The sequence below is a fragment of the Podarcis bocagei genome (genome assembly GCF_964188305.1).
Source record: "Podarcis bocagei genome assembly, chromosome: 3".
In the NCBI taxonomy this organism is placed as follows: Eukaryota; Metazoa; Chordata; class Lepidosauria; order Squamata; family Lacertidae; genus Podarcis; species Podarcis bocagei.
In genome coordinates this window covers 56,819,690-56,844,832 of record NC_138127.1, presented here as the reverse complement: position 1 = coordinate 56,844,832, position 25,143 = coordinate 56,819,690, and the positions used below count along the sequence as shown (strand labels likewise).

The following is a 25,143-nucleotide window of genomic DNA, read 5'->3' as shown; positions in this document are numbered from 1 at the left end:
GAGGGTGTTTCTCTATCTCGATGGCTTCCATGATTATTCTCTTGTGGTGATGTTCCATGTTAAAGAGCAATTTGGAATCTGCAAAATTAATTTCGTGTCCTGTTTCTTTCATGTGTTGGTAAAGAGAGGAAGTTTTTTCTTCTTTTTTGACGGCATTCTTGTGTTCTGCGATACGTGCATTTATTCGTCTGTTTGTTTGTCCAATGTACGTGGCTGGGCAGACTTTGCAGGGTATTTCATAGACCCCTTGGTTTTCTAACTGGATTTTATCTTTTGGGTTTCTGAGGATATTGGCTATTTTTTGGTTGGTGCAAAAGGCTGTTTTGATATTGTGTTTATGGAGGATTTTGCTAATTTTATCTGTAGTGCCCTTGATATAAGGAAGGAGGGCCATGCCATTGTTTTCTTCTGTGTCTTGGTTTTTGGGGGGTGTTTCTTTTTGGATTAGCTTCGTAACCCTGTTTTGCTGGTATCCGTTGGCGATTAACACATTTGAGAGATTCTGTAACTCAGTTGTCAAGTGGTCTTTGTCAGCCAGGCGTTTGGTTCTGGAGATGAGAGTCTTGGCTACGGAGTTTATTTGTGCAGGGTGGTGGTGTGATTGTGCATGTAAGTAGCGGTTGGTGTGTGTTTTTTTCCGGTAGATAGTGTGTCCTAGGGAGCCATCAGGTTTTTTGTAGATTAGGACGTCAAGGAAGGGAAGTTGGTTGTTGGCTTCTATTTCCATAGTGAATTGTATTTTGGGGTGTAGGCTGTTGAGATGTGTGAGGAAGCTATCTAGTTTTTCCTTCCCGTGTGGCCAAATTACAAAGGTGTCGTCAACATATCTGAGCCAAAGTTTGGGTTTGTGTTCTGACTTGTCTAAAGCATTGGTTTCAAAGTGTTCCATGTACAGATATATGATTCTTCTTTTCTACATCATCAGACCTTTGTGGTGGCTTCAGTTCAAACAATTTCATCTTCTCTTTTAGTTCACAGTTTGGTATAAACCTCAGAACACAATTCAACAGTTCTATTTAGTAGTTCCATCACAAGACTAGTAAATTAAATCAGATGTTAAATCCTGATGGTTTCCCATTTTCTTTGTATTGGTCAATGAGTCCAAAGGCAGGGAACAAAAAAGATTTACTGACGAAGTCTGTATCTAACATATTTGGGAAGATTTAATTAGCAATCCTGAAACACTAATTTGTTCTTAAGATGGCTTTTATTGCATGATTTTCACACAGCTTTGGCTTTCTTTCTCTATTCTCATTCATAATCCCTTTCTGTCATAGTAATGAGATGGAGGAGGAACACTGTAGAAGAATACAAAGGAGTGGGCTAGAGATCAGAGACCCTCTAGAGAAAAAATGCTAGTTGTATTGAAACTATTGTAGCATCTTTTGAAATGCCTCAGGAGTTTTGTTTGTTTTAGATTTTGCTTTGGGCTAAATTTGGGTGGTGGTTCCAAAGATGACGCACCACAAGCATCCTTACTTGGATTAAGTATTTTATTGTAAAGGGCTCATGACTTATCTTGCAGGTTGATTTCCAAGACTTTTAAGTTGTGCTTATTGAACCATGGTTGGTTACATTGATCACAAACCAAAGTTAATCTTTGTCATGTATGCATCCTAAGGATTAAGCGGAAAAAGCCATAAACCAAGTATAGAGCATCTCTGCTTTTCATTCCGAAAGCCTCAGGTTCAACCCTGGGCATCTCCAGGTAAAACTTGAGAGATGCCTGCTTGAAATCCTGAAGGGCCACTGCCAATCAGTGTAGACAATCCTGAGCTGCATGGACCAATGGTCTGGGCTCAGCATAACACAGTTTCCTAATATGTGCTCTTATTTTTTTGCTTTTTGTGGAACATTTATGACATGTGACATGTTAAAAGTAAAAAGTGCTCCTAATAAATAGGAAACACAAATGAAATGCAAATTAAAGCATCAACCCATTAAAAGGGGTAAGGTGTGTACCACTATTTGAATACATCAAAGCTTATTGCACCTCCCAAGTTAAACATGTTTTAAAAACAGTGGCCCATACTGTCTTAAATGGCTGGAGTGAACAAGAAGGCCTTTATCTACTTGAGGAAAGTCTACTACACAGATTATGCCAGGTTATTCCATAAGAGGTGCCACTGTTGAAAAGGCCCTGGGGGGGTGTCACCCACTTCACTTGGTACATTTTTACTTTTTATTGGCACATATGTGGATATAATAGTATAATAGTAATGGTTGTCTGCTTCTACAGTAGAAGACTTCAGTGCTGCTGAGGCATTGCTTTTGTGCAATCAGCTGGAAAGTATATTAAAATGGAAATTCCATGGAGCACTTAATATTGAGCTGATTTATCCGTGTGTGTGTGTGTGTGTGTGTTAAGAAATTTAGAAAGTTTCTTAACTCATTTATATTCAAAAGAATTTCAAAAGCAGCATGTGATATATGAAAAATCAGATTTTTGGGGGGAGGGGGGGAACCCTACTTAAATGATATACTATTCCCAAATGAACAGCAACCAGGCTAGGATAACCCATCTTGGAAAATCTGGTAGAAGAATAAAATGTCTTCAGTGGGTGATGAAATGCCACCAGAAGGGAGTTTCGTAATATTGGAGTTGCTACACTAAAAGGCCTGCTCCATGTCACAATAGTTCTGACCTTGGGACCATGTGGGACTACAAGAAGCTCCTCCCCTGAATACTATAGTGACTGAACTAGTTTGTGGAGATAAGGCAATCTTTCAGCTACCCTGGTTCTAAGTTGCTAAGGTCCTTATAGACCAATATTAAAACTTTCAACCTGGTATGGTAGCATATTGACAGCTTGCTCAGATCCCTCTGTGCAGGTGTGATGTGCTGTTGATAGGTCGCTCTAGTTAGCAGCCTAGCTGCCACATTCTGCTCCAGCTGCAGCTTCTGGACCACATCTAAGGACAGCCCCACATAGAGTTCATTATAGTAATTGGATCTGTTAGTCAGAAGTTAGTTCCATTCATCAAAGGCTCCTTCTCATTTACAGATTTTGCCCTTCCACTTGGAATCAAGTATGAGAGCCAGGGTGGTATAGTGACTAGAGTGTCAGACCAGGACTTGGGAGACCAGCCTCATATAACCAACATGTTTAAGTCAATACCATAGCGTAAGCTGTCCTGCCAGGAGTAGCTCACTTTGAGAGGGACTAGGTAATCAAGTCTTTGTTCCCCAAGTCTACCAGAGAAGTTCAGTGTGTGAAGAAGCTAAGCTGGTTGTTGCAGCTTAGCTACATGGCTCTTACAAGCCTTTCTTGAGTTCCTGTACCAATAATTTATTAACTTTCACCATTGTAACTAAGCCAAGTTTTACTGTTTATGCTTTCTGACTGATGCATGGAAAAGCACATGAATCTTTGAAGGGTTAGTAAGTAAATCATTTTAAACTTACTAAACGTGTGGTCTTTTTCTATGCTGGGGGAAGAGGGGAACTTTGGAAGGAAATCACAGGGGCATATCTTAAAAGTCTAACAGCCTATATTTTCATGCTTTACTTTGCTGCATATTTTATGGCTTTAACCAAAGAGTACTTGCCTCAGACTTGGATATTGGCATCCAGGAATTCTCCTTTTATACCTACTTTTCCTTGTCAACCACCACTATTCCTACTTGGCTGTGGAGTCCACTGGGTGACCTGAAGCCAGTCATAGCCTCTCAGCCAAACCTACCCCACAGGGTTACTGCAAGGATACAATGGACTGATTTCTACAGTAGATGCAATTGCTGGACACTTTTCAAAAGCAGCCAGATGTATGTTGCTTATCATAATCTAGCCTGGATGTTATTAGAGCATAGATAATAGCTAGAAATATTTCCTAGAGAATCTTAAATTAGTTCACCACTGTAATTCCTTTTTTAAGAAGGTGAAGTTTTCTTCCTTTGAGTAATGTTCTCACTTAGTTTAAACTAGCTATGAGCTGGCTCTGCCTTCTATGTTGATCTTAGATTTTCAAATGCATTATTACAATGTGTCACAATAAATGAAATGCTTCTTCAGATATGTGAGATATGGGGTGGGGGGAGTGGGCTGCTTAAAAGACAGAATCCGGTGTCCATGTGCCCCTTGCTTTTATGTTGCTCTTTTATTTTATTTTGTTCTCTTGTCTAAAGGAAAAGTGAAAAATATTGCTTCCTTCATTACCAAACAGTTCTTAAGCTCATGAAAAAAGAGCCAGCAGAGAGTCTAGAAAAACCTTTGAAATCCCTTTCACCCTATCTCTGCTTCTAATTCTCTGAAAGAAACTTAGACAGCAAGGTTAGGGAAAGTGAGGAAAGGGGGTAGCAAGGAGAATTATGACTTTAAATGAGTTTCCACTATCTGCTGTGATGATATAAAAAAGGTGTTTTGCTGTCTTCTGGCATCTTATTCCAGCTTTTCACTTTAGCAATGTTCCATGATGCTGTGTTTCATAGATATTGGAACAACAGTAAGATGGGGGACGGGGGACGGGGACTCATATCCTGATCCACACATTCAGTGCTTTCCCCTAAGGGTGCAATGTTCGTGTAGATTCAAGGTCATGCGATATGAACCGGATTGACCCAAAACATTTTGCTGCTGGAAGTGAAGCACAATATATCACTAATCCCATTCAAAGCTCATTGGACTAGTAGTTCAGTCCTACTTTAATACCAGGTTATTTTATCCTCACCAAAATAACCACAGATGTCTTACAGTACCTGCTGGTGGACAGCTTAACATGGTAGTGAATTAACATTTCTCTCTTGTTCATCATGTTAAAGTTCCAAATGTAGAATAGGAAACCCAAAGTCTCATGCTGTTCAGTCTTACTATAGCACCACGGGGCGGGGGGGGGGGGGAGACCTCCAGCATAAGATGTTGAGCCAGCATAAGGGTGATCAGGGTGTTAGAAGATGGCCCTTCCCCTTGTTTAGCCCATCCTCCAGCTACTGCTGTACATAACACACAGGCATGAGTCAACTCACAATAGGTTTCCTGTAGTAAGATCCAGGTGCTTCATAAGCCAATACAGGACCAGAACAATATGTGCCCTCCTGATATTCCACCACCCTCAGAGGTTCAGGGGGATGGCCCATGAGAGAGCATTCTCTGTGGCAGCCCCTAAATTGTGGAACACTCTGCCCACAAAAGAGCATCTGGCTGGCAACTTCACTTTGTTTGTTTGTTTGTTTGTTTGTTTGTTTGTTTGTTTGTTTAGTATACTGCCCTTCAACAGTAGGTCTCAAGTTGGTTCACAACATAAAGTTTACAGTAAATGCTGAAGATGCACTTCTTTGCCTTGACCTTTGACCCCCCCCAAAGATGTATGTTTGCAGTAAAGGTAAAGGTACCCCTGACCGTTAGGTCCGGTTGTGGATGATTCTGGGGTTGCGGCGCTCATCTTGTTCTATAGGCCGAGGGAGCCAGCATTTGTCCACAGACAGCTTCTGGGTCATGTGGCCAGTATGACTAAGCCGCTTCTGGTGAACCAGAGCAGTACACAGAAATGCCATTTACCTTCCCGCTGGAGTGGTACCTATTTATTTACTTGCACTTTGACGTGCTTTTGAACTGCTAGGTGGGCAGGAGCTGGGACTGAACAATGGGAGCTCACCCTCTTGCGAGGATTTGAATCACCAACCTTCTCATTGATAAATTGTTTTAAACTGTTTTTAACATTGTGCTTTTAAATTGCTGTACCCTACCCTGGAGCATTAGTGTGAAGGGTGGGATGAGAAGGAGGAGTATGAGTATGATTATGATAATAATATTTATTTTTGTTCTGGGACTCACAGTTTCTACAGCCCATGATAAACAAGTCCTCCTGCTCTTTTTATGTCCTACTATTACAAGTTGCCAGGAGTGATTAACTTAGTTCTTTAGTTTAAAAACAACAGTTTCCGCACAAGACATAATCCTTCATTCACCTGATTTTTATTTTCAGTTGACATATTTTATATGGGAAAATGGGTGACTGTGTTTCTGTTGCATCCCAGATTCCTCCTAGGATACCTTTGTTTCAATTCTCTGAGGATGCAATGTATGGGGTCCTTTATCCTATTTGGGTGAAGAGGTGTAGAAGAGCAGTAGATCAATACATACACCCCCCCAGTAATGTTTCTCAGACTGTAATCTTCTTGTTATGAAACATCCCCTCATGATGCTTAGATGTACCCTTCAGTGAGCTCCAGATCTATACAAAAAAAGGAGAGTATTCCACTTACCTTCTGAACAAGGTGACCTTGTAAATGGAAGGTGAGTGCCACACTGCAAAGTGGCATATGATTGGATGTCTGTAGTCAGTGCTATGGAATGCTGGGACTTGCAGAATCCCAACGTGTTGCTACAGCAACCAGCTGCAAGGGAGGAGGATTTAGTTGAGCCAATTAGGCAAGGAAAGTTACACTGCTGAGCAGGTCTGTGTGTTCTCTCTAAAAGATAGTGGGTCCCTGTGCACTACTGAGGAAACATGCATTATAGCTCTCTCATGCCAAGCACACCAAAACAAAGATGCTGCTCAGCATTTCTGTGCAAGGAACACACCTTTGTACTGAAAAGCCACACTCTTTTACTCTTGATTAATGCGTTCAGAATAACTATTGGCCCTGGTTCAGTATTCATAGTCACCAAAATAGATTGGAATCTCACTTTTACTCAAAAGCATAAATTGCAAATGGCAAAATGGTTTTTAGTTTACTGTACTTTTTCCTAGTGCTAATGTTAGAATAACAACATCTTCCGCTTCTGCACCATAGAATTGCTGATTGAATGTACTTTATGGTCTGTAATTGTATTTCTTTCCCCTACCTCAGCACTCTGGTACTCAGATTCATTTGAGAATTTGATTGACATTGTTACCCCCCCCCACACACACACTTTTCCCCACTCAGCATTTGAAAATAAACTTAAAAGGAGCTGGGAGGGACTGTTGCATGCTGATGAGCAATCTTTATCTGCAGCCAGGTGCAGTCCCCTCCCTTCTGTGTTCTTCACAGTATATTCAATAATGCCTTATAGAAAAAGGTAATTTCACATCAACTTTGGAAAATGGCAGTTTTGTTTCTCCTTTTTACTCTATACATTTTGAAAGTTAAGAAACTTTCATGATAGTTGTTTTTTAAAAAAATATGGGGAGATAACTAAAAAAATCATGAAATACAATGAAGTAAAGTAAGTCAGTGGGATGCGGGTGGCACTGTGGTCTAAACCACTGAGCCTAGGGCTTGCCGATCAGAAGGTCAGCGGTTCGAATCCCTGCAATGGGGTGAGCTCCCGTTGCTTGGTCCCTGCTCCTGCCAACCTAGCAGTTTGAAAGCACATCAAAGTGCAAGTAGATAAATAGGTACCACTCTGGCGGGAAGGTAAATGGTGTTTCCGTGCACTGCTCTGGTTCGCTAGAAGCAGCTTAGTCATGCTGGCCACATGCTGTCTGTGGACAAACGCCAGCTCCCTCGGCCAGTAAAGCGAGATGAGGGCTGCAACCCCAGAGACATCTGCAACTGGACTCAACGGTCAGGGGTCCCTTTACCTTTAAAGTAAGTCAGTATTTAAATTTTGGAGGATTTTCTTGACACTAATAGTTGTTTTATCTGGTCTCAATCCCCTCAACCCCGACTCAGAGAAAGTGTCAAAAGAGGAGGAGGTAATGCATTGGGTGATATTGCCCTCAACTCCAATGATTGTCCAGGCCAGGGAATTTGGCTTTATCTGACTTACGGCACACACACCCTGCCCAATGCAGTCCTTATCATCTTCACATTGTTGGAACAAGTCACAACATAATTGGGCAATGGCTGTTTGTAAAACAGAGCTCAGGAGAGGCAGGTTGAACAACAAATCTTGACCAGGTAGCATTCATGGGACCTCAGCATGCTGCTGAGACAACAGTTCTCCTTGGGTGAATTTCAGTCTCATTTTTTAAAAAACAACAACAACCCAACAACTTGTATTTGTGACATTGCTCTGTTCATTGTTACTTCAGACTGCATTTCAATAATTTGACTTCATGATTTTGAACCTGTTGCTTTGTTGCTATATTTGTTTATTATGCTTCTTTTACATGAGATTCCCAGCAGTTTCCTATCCAGGGGGTTGATTGGATCCATGCCTCCTTAGTTTCAGCCACACTGCTGCTTTAGGTCTTCCCAGTCCATCACTTGACCCTTGAAACTGGAGTTAATTCTATAACCCTGGAGGCAGAGAGCATTTGGAATCTACTACTGAATCTGAGGCCATATTTTATTTATAGCTTTTCTCTGTCAGAGTATGTGTAAATTCACTTCACACTCCTCAGGAATTTTGCTCATAGTATAAAAGTTTGATAGTGCCTAACATGGCGGCTTGGGGCTAAATTTGACTTGGTATAGAAGAACTGTTGACAAACGTTTGCCCCTAGTTCAGTTGAAATAATGTTATATACAGTATTCCCTGCTGTAAATATTTCATTCTTTGATCTTCAGATGCGCTTTTGGAAAGGGTTCCCAACTTCTCTCTCTGTATATGACTTTTGTTTAGATACAGAAGAGGTTACTTTGTGTCATTACTTCCAACACATTTGTGTATAATGTTTATTAAATAGCCTCAGTACTCATTTGAAAAGTTTTCAAGGTAGCCCAAGAGAAAATACTATCTATCCAAGTGGATAGTGATCTTAATCTTTTTTTATCTTTTCATAATGACCCAGACAGTCAAGTAGAATAAAAAAGGATGTTCAGGAAGAGAGAACAAGGTTTGTACAAGACAGGCTCATGCAAGGGTCAGTAATTGTGTACATCTCTCCCCCTTCCCTGCTGTAAAGCACCAGATAGATACTAAACTGCAGTCTGGTCCGTTAGTTACTGTAGTTTATGTTGGAATTGATAAGAGCTTGATGAAGATGTGTGGGCAGGCTTTTTAGCAGCATGATCAGAACAATAATTGGCAGCTAATGTGACAGAATTCTAATCGGCCTCAGGAGTCTCATAGCAAGACCAAGGAGATTAGATATGCCACCTAATCCTTCAGCAATAAGTCTCACTGTGTTCACTTCCGGTAAGTGCTTTAGAGGTGCTAATGCAGTGTTTCCCAACCACTGTTCCGCGGCACACTAGTGTGCCGCGAGATGTTGCCTGGTGTGCCGCGAGATGTTGCCTGGAGGGAGGCGGGCGAGTCGGGCGGCGAGAGGCGGGGCGACGGCGGCGGCGAGGAGAGGCCGCCCAGCGCGGGGCTCTCGCCGTCTGCCTGCCTGGCTGCCTGCGAGCTCGGCGGGCAGTGCCTCCGTCCGCAGCGCCCGCCTCGCGGCTCTCATTCCCTGCCCCTGCCAAAGCTCACCCAGCCAAGCCGCGCTCTCCTTCCTGCCTCGCTTTGCTGCCTCCTCCCCCCCATCCCCAAAGCTTAGTGGTTCCCCGGCAAGGGGGAGGGGAAAAAATTGAAACTTACAGTTTCGTGCGTCCCTCCCGGCGTGACGCTGCGCGCTGACGTCACGGGGCTGTAATGGTGGTGTGCCTCGAGATTTTTTTCATCAAACAAGTGTGCCTTTGCCCAAAAAAGGTTGGGGAACACTGTGCTAATGCACTCTCTAAGAGTATCATCTAAACTGGACAGGTTTAACTGGTATACAGAGTTATATTCTCAGCTCTTTGATTATAAGAAAAATCAGTTTTGTGACTTGGAATATAAATACAAACGAATTGACCACAATCTGATTTGTTGTGGGGGGGAGGCAGATTGATTTGACATCCAACCAGCTGATGTCAAGAAAATTAACCCAAATTAAGTTCTGTTGTCAGGTGCAGATTTTTGGGCTAAAATGCAGGACCTGTGAGCCTCTAGGGAACCTAAATTTGTTCTATTTATTTTATTTTTAAAATAATATTTATTGAAACACAAAAAAAATTAAAATTACACAGAAAAAAGATAACATTACAAAAAAGAGAAAAAAGACAGAAACACAAAAAGAAAAAGAGAAAATAAAGCCATCACTTTCAAATTCTCCAATTTCCGTTACCTTCTTTCCATGACCTCCTCCTCCTCCCATCTCTTGTATCTTAATTAATAATTGTCACAGCAAATCCTTTCCATAATTCATAATATTTTATCATTACGTTACCTTACTCTATTATCATCTTGTCTATAAAAACAACCTTAGAGCTTAAAACTTAAATCTTTTTTGCCAACTTCTCATAACCATAACCTTTTTGCCAAATTCTTTAGACATTTTTACAAGAGCCAAGTAGTTTCATCTCAACATTTTCCCAAAATTCATAAAACATTTCTAGTAGTAATAATATAAAAAAGATACAATAAAATAAAAGCAATCCAATCTTCTTCCAGCGTCTCCTCCCCCCGGTCCCGGGATTGTCAGTCTTTTTTTTGTCCCATTAGTCTGGCACATTAACCTGGTGCTCTTATATCCGAGGCCTTTAAATCTCTTCCATGTCCCTTTCGCAGCTCTTCTTCATATTTTCCTTTTACTCGCGGGAACTCCAGCTTAATAGTGTTTTTGACCCTTTTCAGCAAATCAGCCCTTTTCTCACAGTCCAGACTAAGCTCCATGTGATGTTTAAAAACATATTTCAAATTCCCTCCAAAATTGAAAGTCCCAACAACTCCAAACCTCTGATGGCCCATTACCAGACTCGGAAAGTCCAACCATCCCTGCAAAGGGGGTCAGTCCAACCCCCCATTTCCAGTCCAATCCAAACTTTATCTTTCCAAATCTGGTTTTTTCCAAGTTCATTTATAAGATCCAAAGGCTCATTTTCCTGCTGGGCCAAAAGTCCCTCCATCTCTGGCGTCCCAGATTCAGCAGGGTCCTCTTCTTTCAGTTGTTCTGTCATGGCACGTTCCTGTTTTGGTTCCTCAGTGGGCTCCATATGATTTCCCACTACCTGTTCAAAGGTTCTGTTTGAACAGGGAACCTAAATTTGTTCTAGACAATGTTTAGATTGACTGTGGATTTTTGAGGGTAAGGAAGAGGATCATTATTCTGCAAGATGCTGCAAAACTTGGGAACTCATATGAATGAGTCATTTGGAGAGCTCCTGCTAGAGAATTATACAGAAAGCCCATGAACGTGCTTTGGACCTGTGGATGTCATTGTCCATCTCTTTCTTCTTTGAACCTTGCTGCTATTATGATGTCAGTGCACAGTCTCAGTTTTATCTACGTATAATCTACGTATAATCAGCCAGAGAGTGTTGAACAAGGAAGGAGGATCAGAAGTGACATTCCCAGTTTTCACCAGTTCCTCACAGAGGAGATCTTTCACCTTGCTTCCACACAGCACTCCCAAGAGCCCTGTCTCAAATGCAATAGGTCTCCAGAGTTGTTGTGGTAGTATTGCGGCGGCTTCTTTCTGAATGATTTCCATATGATGGTTAGATTCAGATGTAGCCTCAAACCCTGATAAAATTTACTGACTTTTTCCTGGTAGGCTTCAGCTCTCAATGCCATGTTTTAACCATTTCTCATTTCACTGACGTTGTGCCACTGTTAATAGAATACCAAAGAACTTCCTAGCCTCTCTTCTTGTTCACTTTGTTTTCAAACCTAAGCTTGTGTTGAATTTTATGTTGGGAAATGAAGAGAGACAGACTGCAGAGAAGAATTAATTCCTTCATGTTTTTTCAACAGCTTGCAAATCAGTGTATTGTAACTTTCACACTGCATGCAAATAATCTAGCTTCCACCTTGGCTTCAAGGCACTCCTGCATCCCAGCACACCAGGAGATTTCAGACTGTGCTGTCTTAGCTTCATTTGAAATGCAATTGATAGTTTTTGACTGGAGGAAGAAGTGCAATGAGGCCATCAGAGGACTGAAATGCATCTTGATTCAACCTTATCTAGATTTTTTAATTCCTTATTTTTATTTGGTTCATGAAATATATTTTTTCAGTGCATGCCACTGGAGACAGTTATGTGAATTGGAAAGGCGACCATACGAGATTCTAATTTTTGGGAGATCTGTTGTTTTCTAGCTTGCTAGAAAATAGGCCCAGTAAGATCTCTTTACCAGTATGGTTTTTCTTCACGTTGTAGCATATAAGCTTCAAAGACCCATTGCAGGAGCTTGTGCAGGGATGTTTTACCCATGGTTAGAAGATTTGGAAGTGGGCACTGGGATTTCCCACTCCATATTCCCAGTCCCTGTCCAACATTCATTCTCCTTTCTCACCAGTTCTAACCATGGCTGATTACTGCATTGCTACGGATGTTGATTATGAGCTCATCCATACTGTTGTTTAATGTGGATAGTAAACTTCCTGTACATCCATTAATTTCCTGTTCTCCATATGGTGTTCTCTTCTAAATCACTGCCTTCCCACACTTTCCCCTCCACTAATTTGGATTTTCTCACGCCTCTCCTTTTCAGAGTATCCCTGGTATGTGAAAATCCAGACTGAGGAAGGGGAAACTGTAGGAAGGCAATAATTTGGAGAACAGCATATGGACAACAGGAAATTAATAGATGTACAGGAAGTTTACTACCCACATTAAACAACAGTATGGATGATGCTAACCATGAGGCAAACAAAGGTCCAGAATTCCTCAATGTTCGATCTGCAGTCCTGCCATAATTTATCCTACCAAATGATAAGAAAACTATTACCACACATTAAGGACAGATGTGTGGCAAAATGGTAATTTACATCTACCACAAATTTCCTTTTAACCAGAGGTGGTTAACCAGCATCTAGCCAACCTCCTCCTTGCCTGGGGAATTCATGCTGAAGAGAAATGAGAAGGCTTAATCCAACATTTCACTGCTGATATCTTAGCCATTTTGAAAGAGTGCCAGCATTACACCCAGGGACCTTTATTTTTTGTGCTGCAAATAGTTTGACATACCTTTGAAAGTATGTATATTCCCATATTGATTAAAATCAGTTGACTAAAAAAAGCAAAGTACCTTTCATGTTATGTATCACATATTCTATGGAGCCAAAACAGATGCTTTTCTGAGGGAGAAGAAATTGAAATGGAATTGTGGGTGGGTGGGTGTGGGTGTGCTTGTGCATGTAAGGCTTCTTGAATAAGTCGATTTCTGTGAATTCCTGTGTGAACTGACCTGATCTGCACCTACTGGACTAAGGTAGCACACTTCTCAGATCAAAGTACCAACATGTGTATTTTAGGAGAAAATGTCTTTTAGACATGTGTACATTATGGTAAAATTGTTATTTAAATACCTATTTATAGATTTTTAAAAACCAAGAATTTGGAGATAAATGCAGGAACCAGATGGAATGGACTTATGAATGAACATAAATAAATCTGTTGCAGGGTAGAAACAGGCTGATACATACATCCTTACAGGCATCTGCACTTGCTGGCTTGAGACATCAAGGATCCCCCTTTAGGAAATGTCTGGTTCACTTAAGCTGTTACTGAGTTTCCTCTGAACATGTGTAAAGCTGTCAGTGATTATGACTCAGGCAAGTCCAGTGCAACACAGGGTGAAGTGGACTGCACTGTGAATGAGCTTCTCAACAGCAGCCCCAAGTGTGAAGGATGTTGTTTGTTTTCTAATTTATACACATATAATGGTCAGTGTAGAGGGTGGGGAGATAGAGCTGCACTGTCAGTCCACTTGATGGGCTTTTGACTACCCATTCCCCCCCTAAGTACTCGTTTATTGTTAATTATGATGGAAACAATAATGCATTAACCAAACATAAGTAACTTGGATTAATCAGCTGCTTTGCAGGCAGACACTTGCTCAATTCCCTGGAGTTCCCATCAGCAAATTGTAGTAATGATGCTGATTTGCACAGTACTATTGTTTCAGCTGTAAATACCTGAATTGATTACCCAGGAGCCCCTGCCTCAATGTAGCCTTGTTTTTGCTTTGTTCTTTATTATGTTAGGTATCCTGCACAGCAGGGGGCCTGTAACCACGACAGAGTCACCTTGGGACTTCAAGTATGGTAATCTAAATGAATTCTTTGTTGCTGTAAATTACAAACAGAATAACAGCCGCCTGCTCCCACATTTATAAATATGTATGGTTTCTCTGCCGTCGTGAAATTATTATGGCCAGGGATAGATCAAAGTGAATTAGCACCTGCCAAGTAAATTTGATAGGTCATTTTCACTTTAATGTTATTGCTGTGTGTCATGACACAGTACCAAAATTAACACTGACGTTGTCCTTTGTTACAGAAACCATTGATAATGCTAAACTGGGTGGCAGAATTTTTAATTGGTTCATAAGAGTTTCAGCCATGTAAGCCAGTTGTTCTGGCATTAAATAGAGACATCAAAATGGTATTTATTGTATTGCTAAACTACAAAAAATCAATGGCAAAGTTGTATGTAATGATTTTGGTCTAATAAACCATGGTTTGACTGAGAATGAGAATTGTGCTTCCCCAACCCCTTCTCTCATTGTGCTCTAATGAAAGACTTCCAAGGTTGTTAAACCACAGTTTTCTGTTGCATCCAAACTGGAAACTATGGTTTAATCTCCGACCACAAAATTATATCAATCCAGCACTGAAAGGAAGAATAGAATCATTTTAATTTTTTTTAAAATTGTAATATCTCTATCCCATTTTCCTATACAACATACAAAATTAAAACCACAAATTAACAACATATAATAATTTAGGCTGATTAATGTTAATTTAAAATATCAACAATGCTATTTTGAAAGGCTCAGCTATTTTTAAAAGACAGTCTAAACATCCAGGTCCTTTGTCAAGCATACACTAGCTATGCTCACCAAAGAACTTCATAAGCAACCTGTTGTGGCTGTCTATTGAGAACACAAAATCAGGGTGTCGTCAAACTGTAAAGCACCTTTCAGGGCCCAAGACAAACTGTGGTGGTCTTTTTAAATAAATGTAGGAAAAAAACATTTGGATTTTTAACAGCTGCAGTTGAAAGGAGTTGGTTGACACAGAATGCCGTAGGGACATTTTGACTGTGCATAGCATATATTTAAATACACAGGGAAAACTGCTTTGGACCAATTTGCATCAGATTGAATCACAGAATCATAGAATCATAGAGTTGGAATAGACCACAAGGGCCATTGAGTCCAACCCCCTGCCAAGCAGGAAACACCATCAGAGTACTACTGACATATGGTTGTCAAGCCTCTGCTTAAAGACCTCCAAAGAAGGAGACTCCATCACACTCCTTGGCAGCAAATTCCACTGTCGAACAGCTCTTACTGTCAGGAAGTTCTTCCTAATGTTTAGGTGGAATCTTCTTTCTTGTAGTTTGGATCCATTGCTCCGTGTCCGCTTCTCTGGAGCAGCAGAAAACAACCTTTCTCCCTCCTCTATGTGACATCCTTTTATATATTTGAACATGGCTATCATATCACCCCTTAACCTCCTCTTCTCCAGGCTAAACATGCCCAGCTCCCTTAGCCATTCCTCATAAGGCATCGTTTCCAGGCCTTTGACCATTTTGGTTGCCCTCCTCTGGACACCTTCCAGTTTGTCAGTGTCCTTCTTGAAGTGTGGTGCCCAGAACTGGACACAGTACTCCAGGTGAGGTCTGACCAGAGCAGAATACAGTGGCACTATTACTTCCCTTGATCTAGATGCTATACTCCTATTGGTGCAGCCCAGAATTCCATTGGCTTTTTTAGCTGCTGCGTCACACTGTTGGCTCATGTCAAGTTTGTGGTCAACCAAGACTCCTAGATCCTTTTCACATGTACTGCTCTCAAGCCAGGTGTCCCCCATCTTGTATTTGTGCCTCTCATTTTTTTTGCCCAAGTGCAAAAAACTTCAAAGCGATTGTGTATTTCTAAACAATCAGAGCGAACCCTGGGCCTCCTACTTCTTTGAGTCACGTTTCTCCATATATCTGGCACCTGTGTTGGTGAACTAGCCTCCTTCTCAGGGGTGTCCCTGAGAAGGAGATTGTATCTATGCACCACTGTTGTTGTTTGTACAGCTATTTTGACCTACATTTTGTTCAGTGGCACATGCCTAAGTGAGGCTCAGCATTGTCTCCATTAAAAGGATAGGCCAAAAATATTCTGGGTTGAGTCTAGACACATCTGGGATTATAGAGAGAGGAGGCTTCATAACTGGTAGGATTTGGCCTGATGACACCCAAGAAAAGGGGAAGGTTGTAAAATGTGGTTTTTGCGCTTTATATGCTGCCGAGGCTTAAGCACCACCATATTGTGTTAATGGGGGGAGGGATCTCAGGAAAGGTATGTTTTTGTTTACTAGCAAAGGCTGTCATACCTGACCCACCAAGTATTTGTTTTTGTATGTCTTTCTTGGGATACCTTTGACCCCGATACCAGACCAGTACGGTTAATTTGTCCTATCAGTGGAGGCTGAAAAGAAGGTGTTCCACTACTACTTAATTTAAGAATTATACATTTACCACAGTTCAAGACATGCTGCCATTCATGCATACCACAGAGATGAGTCCTTGGGCTCCTTCTAGTCACATCTGCAGAAGCATCTCAAAAGACTTCCCTTCAAAATCAGATGTAACTGCCTAGACTCTACATCAGTTTCATTTCAAAGTGAACGATCTCCCAAGGAGCTATCTAGTATCTTGCCTGTCTGTTCCAATTCCTCAATTTTTTCATCACTCTTCAAACAGGGATCATTCATAACTGCTAGGATCTTTTCATACATAATGAAATGAAACAATCCGTGGGGAAGAGCCATGGTGCAGTGGTAGAGCATCTGCTTTGCAGGCAGAAGGTGCCAGGTTCAATCCCTCTCATCTCCATGTAGGGCAGGGAGGGACCCCAGTCTACAATCCTGGAGAACCACGGCCAGTCAGTGTAGGAAAATACAGAACTGGATGGAGAGCCCAGCTCTGGCTCAGTCAGTAGAACATGAGACTCTTAATCTCAGGGTCGTGGGTTTGAGTCCCACGTTGGGCAAAAAGTTTCCTGCATTGCAGGGAGTTGGACTAAATGACCCTCAGGGTCCCTTCCCACTGTATCATCCTTTGATTCTATAATTCTAAGACAATTGGTTTAACTCAGTTTAAAACAGCTTCCTGTGTAATCCACCTAGCAGGAATGAAACACGTTTTTTCCAGATCATCTTAAATTCGCACACAAAATAAAAACACTGTATATACTGTTGTGTGTATGTAATGTACACACATTTTGTGAGGTTGTGTGAAAAGTTTAAAGAGAAACCACTTAGACATTCAGAATAATCACCTTCAGGTTTGTACCCAGTCCATTACACACCAACACACACACACACACACACACACACACACACATACCTGTCACTAAAATTAACCAGTTGCAGATAGGTAGCCGTGTTGGTCTGCCATAGTCAAAATAAAAAAAATTCCTTCCAGTAGCACCTTAAAGACCAACTAAGTTAGTTCTTGGTATGAGCTTTCGTGTGCATGAACTCTGAAGAAGTGTGCATGCACACGAAAGCTCATACCAAGAACTAACTTAGTTGGTCTTTAAGGTGCTACTGGAAGGATTTTTTTTATTTTAAAATTAACCAAGCATTGCAGAATCCAGAAGTAAGTCACAAGGGAACAAATATTATTGCTTGCTTTTATCTCATGACATGACATAACATTTGTGGCTGGAGTATAACTCTTGTCCTTTGGCTGGATTGGAGTACGAAGCTTAAGTTCAGGCCTCAAAACAGATATAACAGTAGCAGGGTTTATATCAACTGTAAAGTAGATAAATGTGACTGGTTGTGTTCCATTTTTGTTTCCTTTGGTGGGGGGCAGGAAAAAAAATGAGAGGATGGAAACTGCCATGCAGACCTCAATTAAGGTTCACAAGTGTTAAGTTGTCCTGGATTGTTTCTGTCCTGCATGGTATTGATGATTGTTGTCGTGTTGTGTTACTGGTTTGTAAATATCACTCCAGGGATGCACATAGGCCATTGAGAGCTGCCTTATACTGAGTCAGACCTTGGTACACCTAGCTCAGCCTTTCCTAAGCTGACTAGCAGCATCTCTCAAAAGTTTATGGCAGATTCTCTCCCAACTATACTTGGTGATGCTGGGGATTGAACCTGGGACCTTGTGCATGCAAAGCAGAGTTAAGGCCCTTCCCCCAAGGAGTGGTCCAAAGGCCAGGTCCAGCTTTTGGAGCAATGGCGTTGTTCCTGGGTGCTCCTTGGCCAGAGTGAAGGGGTGAAGTTGTCCCAGCTGGAGTTGTGGGAGGAGGAGGCCAGGAGAGAAAAGAAAAGGGGTGGGGGAGAGAGAGAAAGAGAAGTGCTACCAAAGGTATGGTACAAAGATTGCCCACCGTTTTACTCATGAGGGAAACAAAATTACAGTGTTTTTTGCTTTTGTTTGTTCTGGCATTTTGGATGTAACTTAGATAGGAGCCTGTAAATTTGCATTTGCCACTGATGTTAGTGTGAGCCATATTCCTCTTAGGCTGTGGAATCTAAAGGCATCTCAAGGCAATCTGGCAACCCACCTCTAAATGTGTTAATTGGCTTATATATTTGGAGAGCAAATGTAAGATTCGGGAATAATGTTGTACAACTACACTAATAGGGGTGGTTTTTGTTTTTTTTAAAATGCATAGTAATTTAGAAATTAGTTAGCAATGATATCTTATAAAAATGGGGAAACGGTTTTATTTATTTTCACCAAAAGAGATGTCATCTGGAAATAGAGGCAAAGGCACTTGTCATCCTAATGGGAAAGAAAATAATATTCTGAAAACAAACCTCATGTGGATGCAATACATGCTCTGATTCATCAGTTAATGTGCCTTGCTAGGCTTGGCTGCTTACCCCATTATCATGGTTGTTCCCACACACTCTAGCAAAATTTGTAGGCTTTTTTATGAGCCCAAAGCATAAAGTCATATGCAGTGATGTTATGTAATGCACAGCAATGTTATTTGGTGGGCTTTGAATACAAATTCTCTCTCTCTCTCTCTCTCTCTCTCTCTCTGTGTGTGTGTGTGTGTGTGTGTGTGTGTTGATTTCCTTTTTATCAGTCAATTTTTCAGCTGGTTTGCTGCTCTTTCCTAGTCACTGTGATGCACATTACACAAAGTGCTACAGAGACTAGTAATGTTGAGTTTATTGGGTGGAGCCAGTAAATAGCAACCTTCCCTACCCCTGGCCAGGGAAAAGGTACACCACAGACTGAGGTAACCTAGCTGGCTTGAACACTGCAGAGTCTGTCTGAAACTTTAAGATGATGGTGCTTTCCATATCCAACCCTATACGTGTTCCTATTTTCCAGGGACATCCCTGATTTAGAGAAGCCATCCCGGTTTCTGATTTGATCCCAGAATGTCCCACTTTTCCTTAGGATGTCCCTGTTTTAATTGGAGGGTATGGAGTTATCCAGCCCCCAAGCTGTCTGAAGGCAATCCTGTATAGGGAAGGTTTTTTTTTTTAATGTTTATTGCTTTATTATGTTTTTATATATGCTGGAAGCTGCCCAGAGTGCTGGGGCAACTCAAGAAGATGTGTGGGGTATAAATAGTAAAATTATCATTATGTAATGGGATGTCCCAATTTTCATCGGAGAAATGTTGGAGGGTATGCTCTATTCCCCTTCATCCAAGGATCACAGGGTAATTTACAATATAAAAACACGATAACAGATACCATAGTAACAAACAAAAACAATACAATACACCCTAGTTTAAAAGGCCATAGATAGTTTCATTAGCCAAAGGCCTAGAAAAAGAAGCATGTTTTTACCTGTCGCCTAAAGAGATGTAACAAAGGTGCCATGTGAGCCTCCCTGGGGAGAGTGTTCACAAATGGGGAACAACTGTAGAAAAGGCCTGTTTTGGTACTGCCACCCTCCAGACCTCTTGTGGAGGAGGCACATGGAGAAGGGCCTCAGATGATGGTTGCAGGGTCTGGGTTGGTTCAACTGTTTTAGACCAGGCAAGGGGGCTCTGACAGGCTTCTAGAATCCTCCATTCTCCTTCCTAAAGCCTAGTTAGCACTTGCCTAGCTTTGGGAAGGAGGTAGAGGGCTCTAGGATCCTGACAGAGCCTCAAACCTCCTCCCCAAAGCTTGGCATATGGTGTGAGGACTGTGGAGGGTGTCAGATTTGGGCCTCTTGCAAGGCGCTGTATTACCAAGGTCCATGCTGACCCTGGAAGATTTTGCTTCTCCCATAGTCATAGTCTTGGATTTAAGCAGAAATCAAACATTTCTCTCTCTCTCAGGCATCTGCCTGTCTTCTGCCTCTAGCCCAGCATGCGCGTGCACCCCCCAACTCCCCTTTTTGTCCTTCTAACTACCAGCCATGTGAGGGAGGGGGCCCACCCACCTTTTCTTTGGCTCAAAGAGCAACATCCTTTGTTACCCTAATGTGCCATACTTTTTTTTTACATTTTTATTTATAATTTTAATTTATATACATTTCAGTAGATTTACAATCATTTTAACATTTTGAAACTTGACTACCTTCCCCTTCATTCTGCGGTTCCTTAAATTTACTTTATATATATATATTTCCTGCATATTCCAATTAACTTAACTTATTCATTTATTCATCTACTTTAAATATATACTCTTATAAAACTGCAGGTTATTACAGTGATCCTGCCAATGTTCTTATCTGTTTACAGTTTGTTTGTAAATATTCAGTAAACCATTTCCATTCTTTTATAAAAAGTTTGTTATCCTGATTTCTTATTTTTCCAGTAAGTTTCGCCATTTCTGCATATTCCATAAGTTTTGTATCCATTCTTCTTTCTTTAGGACTTCTTCTTTCCATTTTTGGGCAAGTGACATTCTTGCCGCTGTAGACGCATACACAAATAAATTTCTATACATTTTGGGTAGTTCTGCCCCTATAATTCCCAAAAGGAAAGCTTCTGGCTTAATGTCCCATACTTTGAGCCATTACCAAGACTCTGGCCTGGCTATTCCAACAATTGAACCCATGCTCAATCCAGAATTAGAAGAGACTCAGGCGTGTAATCTAACCCCCACCCCCTAAACTCACAACACTGTTATTTATCAGATAAAGCATGGTATATATTATTTTTAAAGTTTAAATTACAGTGCATCCTTTAAAAAAATAAACCCTTTTAAAATGTGCCCCAAATTTAAAACTCATTTACGTGAGTTAAAATTCGGTCTTCACTATAAACACCATTCAGGGTGGGAGTAAACCGACTTCAAAGATTGAACACAGGCCTTTTTTTAGTTGGAACTCAATGGAACTCAGTTCCAGCACCTCTCAGGTGGGTGCCATTGCCATTATAAGGGAACAAGGGAGGCATTCATGGTGAGTTCCGGAACTGCTTTTTCCAGAAAAATAGTTCTTAGAAGTCTGTCAACCCCCCCCCAAAAAAAACACCCATTGTTGTTTTTATAGTCAAGACCAGACTTTAATTGAAGCTTTTTAAAATGAATAATCTGGTTTACATTTATTTATTTTCAAAATGATTGTTTTTTTAAAAAAACAATGTTTGCTTAAAATCCACCTAGTTTAAAATAAAACAAACTTTGTTTGGAAAATGAAGAATCTGATTGATCCATTGAGTGGAGATTTTTAATCATTATATCAATCTTAAAACAGTGTAAACAGAAAACAAGGAATGGCAAATGACAAGTTAAGCATGTGGTTTCTTAAGCCCAATGAACTCTAGAAATCATTTTCTGAGGAAGTGTGTGTGTGTTTGTGTCTGTCTTTGTCTTTGAAGCAGTTTGGAGTGCAAGGATGTTTTAATCCTCTAACAGCTGTGGAGGTGATTCATCCTGTAGAGCTTTAGAACAGTGTTTCCCAACCTTTTTTGGGCAAAGGCACACTTGTTTGATGAAAAAAATCTCACGGCACACCACCATTACAGCCCCGTGACGTCAGCGCGCAGCGTCACGCCGGGAGGGACGCACGAAAGTGAAAGTTTTCAATTTTTTTCCCTCCCCCTTGCCGGGGAACCTCCAAGCTTTGGGGGTGGGGGGGAGGAGGCAGCAAAGTGAGGGACTGAGGGACCCTAACCCTAACCCTAACCCTCACCGATCACCCGGGAAAGCATGCGAACGAGGAGCCCCCGTGTCCTGCTCCCGGCAGCGGACGGCACAAAGCGAGGAGGCCTGGACAAGGCAGCACGCTCCCCGCTCTCGCTGCATCGGGGCTTTTCTCCTCCAGGCCGCTTTCGAAGTCCCCTTCTCCGCTCCCAAGAGCCGGAGCCGCTGCTTCCAGGCCCTGTCCGAGCCCCGACTTGTGGCCTCACTTCGAGGAGCGCCTGTTGCTGGGGACGGGGCTGCATCCCCCTCAGCCACCGCCTCGCTTCCTTCCAGGAGACCCGACGGCTCCCCCTCTCCCGCTCGCCCTCCTGCGCCCGCAGCAGACCGAGACCTCCCCGCACCCGCCCGGCTCGGCCCTACCTGGGCACCTCCAAGCCCGGCCGGCTCCGCGTCGCGCTCCACGCCGGGCAGCTGCAGCGGGGGCGCGCGGCGGCCCGGCTGAGCGCGCCCCGGAGCCGCCGCACCGTCGCTCGCGAGTCCCTCCGAGAGCCCTCGGGACTGACTCCGGAGTCGCGAGGCGGCGCGTCGCCCAGGGAAGGGGCGGCTTCCCACAAGTCCTCCGGGAAGCAAACGCCCTCGCCCGCCTCCCTCCAGGCCGCCTCGCTTCCTTCCAGGAGACCCGACGGCTCCCCCTCTCCCGCTCGCCCTCCTGTGCCCGCAGCAGACTGAGACCTCCCCGCCCCCGCCCGGCTCGGCCCTACCTGGGCGCCTCCACGCCGGGCAGCTGCAGCGGGGGCGCACGGCGGCCTGGCTGAGCGCGCCCCGGAGCCGCCGTGCCGTCGCTCGCGAGTCCCTCCGAGAGCCCTCGGGACTGACTCCAGAGTTGCGAGGCGGCGCGTCGCCCAGGGAAGGGGCGGCTTCCCACAAGTCCTCCGGGAAGCAAACGCCCTCACTCGCCTCCCTCCAGGCCGCCTCGCTTCCTTCCAGGAGACCCGACGGCTCCCCCTCTCCCGCTCGCCCTCCTGCGCCCGCAGCAGACTGAGACCTCCCCGCCCCGCCCGGCTCGGCCCTACCTGGGCGCCTCCAAGCCCGGCCGGCTCCGCATCGCGCTCCACGCCGGGCAGCTGCAGCGGGGGTGCACGGCGGCCCGGCTGAGCGCGCCCCGGAGCCGCCGCGCCGCCGCTCGCGAGTCCCTCCGAGAGCCCTCGGGACTGACTCCGGAGTCGCGAGGCGGCGCGTCGCCCAGGGAAGGGGCGGCTTCCCACAAGTCCTCCGGGAAGCAAACGCCCTCGCCCGCCTCCCTCCAGGCAACATCTCGCGGCACACCAGGCAACATCTCACGGCACACTAGTGTGCCACGGAACACCGGTTGGGAAACACTGCTTTAGAAGATGGCTAAAGACTTGAGTATACAGCGGAAGTTCTGTTAGTATAATGTTCTGCTCTGGTAGAGTAGCAACTACGCTTGGCACAGAGCATCCCCTGCAGGTACAAGCTAATCCCAAACCTGGCATACCTCCAAGATGAGGAATCTTCCTGGCTGAACTTTTTGCAAGGAATAGCTTCCCGCTTTCATTTGCTGCTATTTGAGGATATTGGCTGCGTTTCATGATTGTATATATTTGCTTTGGCAAAGGGGATAATTTTAAGGACCTCTCCTCCTCCTCATTTGCAGCTTTGCCATTTCTGGCACCCATTTTTAGTATGTGTGAGAAATGTGAAAAAGGAATATGTGCCACCTGGACGGCGTAAGAAGCTTTGCAATCATGAATGAGTTGAGATGTCTGACTTTGCCTGCCCTTGCAGGTGGCAGAAGTCTGCTGAGATGCCAGATGACAGTCTGAAAGAATAGAAATGGGAAAGAATTATTAGAATAGAAATAGCTTTTTTCCAGGCTGTGAGCATTTGAGGGGGGGTGGGAAGGAATATCTGTGATGTGAAAAAAAGAAAGAAAAAGATGGTGCTCTCCAGACTCGGAAATAGTCAAAATGTTTTGTGTACTTTAGAAAGTTTCTTTAAATCTGTACTGGAGCTGGGGAGGCTGAGGATTTTGTTCAGGAACCATCATGCATAACACTGGCATAGTCCACTGGGGATTTCTCCAGCATCAGCCATTTCAGATGAATGAGCAAGTGTAAAAGAACTGTAGAGGAACAACAGCAACTGGCTGCAGATCTGTAACAGGACACAGCCTTCTACATGACTACTTTGTGAACCTTTGGTAAGAGGCCTTGTTAAAGGCTAGTGTGAAGTCAAGTACCAAGTGACTTCAAGTGACTGAGAGCTGCTGTGGGTGCTCCCAAGAAGCAGTGCTTTTTTTCAGCCAGAACTCATCAGAACTCAGTTCTGGCACCTCTCAGGTGGGAGCCATTGCCATTCTAAGAGAACGAGGTTGACTGCATATTGCTTTATAAGTCTACAGTTCTCTAGGCAGAAGGAAGTTTGAGTAAGTGCTGAGTGGTATGTAATTTCCTTCTACTGTTTACAGTCATACCTCATGTTACGTTCTTTCAAGTTACGTCCCACGGCAACCCGGAAGTACTGGAAAGTGTTACTTCCAGGTTTCGCCGCTTGCACATGCGCAGAAGTGCAAAATTATGTCATGCGCAGAAGTGGCGAATCGCAACCTGCGCATGCGCAGATGCGCCACTGCGGATTGCGCTCTTCTCATGTTGTGAATGGGCCTCTAGAAAAGATCCCGTTTGCAATCAGAGGTACCACTGTAATGGCTTTGGGAGGAATATCGTGCCAAAGTGTGAGAAGACTTGAAATCTGTTGTTAGGAACATTTGTCTAGATTATTATTAATAATGAAATTATTATTTATTTATTTTTTGGTCTAGTTTGGCCAACTTAAATATCTACAATAGAAAGGCTAGATACACATTGTAGTGATGTGTAAATAACAGCCAGTCACAAAGCAAGAATAGAAGTCTGATGTGAGAGAACAGAGATATCTCCTGGTGCAGTCAAAAAGTGGCTGTGAGTGAGGAAGATGGCGAGGTCTGCAGATTCAGAGTAGCCTATGTGAATATTCTGGCCCATATGGTTTATTTTATTTCATTTAACAAATGTTATATGCTGCTTACTCAACCAAGAAGACATCCAGGAGAGCTCTATGTGGGGCTACCTTTGATGGTGACCCGGAAACTACAACTAATCCACTTCCGGGTTGGTGCGACCAGCTAATGGCGGATTCCCTCCGAGCTCTGGAGGGAATCGGCTCGGTGGAGGAGGGGTCCTGCCGCGGCGGCGACGCGGGGACCCTTAGAAACCACAGGCGCGGATGCCTGTGGACCT

The 25,143-nt window shown here is 43.2% G+C and overlaps 1 protein-coding gene across 3 annotated transcripts in view; it reads left to right on the top strand.

Annotated features, from left to right (window-relative positions):
- Positions 1-25,143, top strand: part of PRKN (parkin RBR E3 ubiquitin protein ligase) — a 640,350-nt gene that overhangs the window by 336,563 nt on the left and 278,644 nt on the right. For 2 of the 3 annotated variants that reach the window (XM_081187932.1, XM_081187930.1), the window contains exon 7: positions 13,826-13,885. The exons of the other annotated variant lie outside the window; for it this stretch is intronic. In XM_081187932.1, the coding sequence (XP_081044058.1) occupies positions 13,826-13,885 (60 nt within the window). The remainder of the gene's footprint in view (positions 1-13,825; positions 13,886-25,143) is intronic. 3 annotated transcript variants of the gene reach the window in all.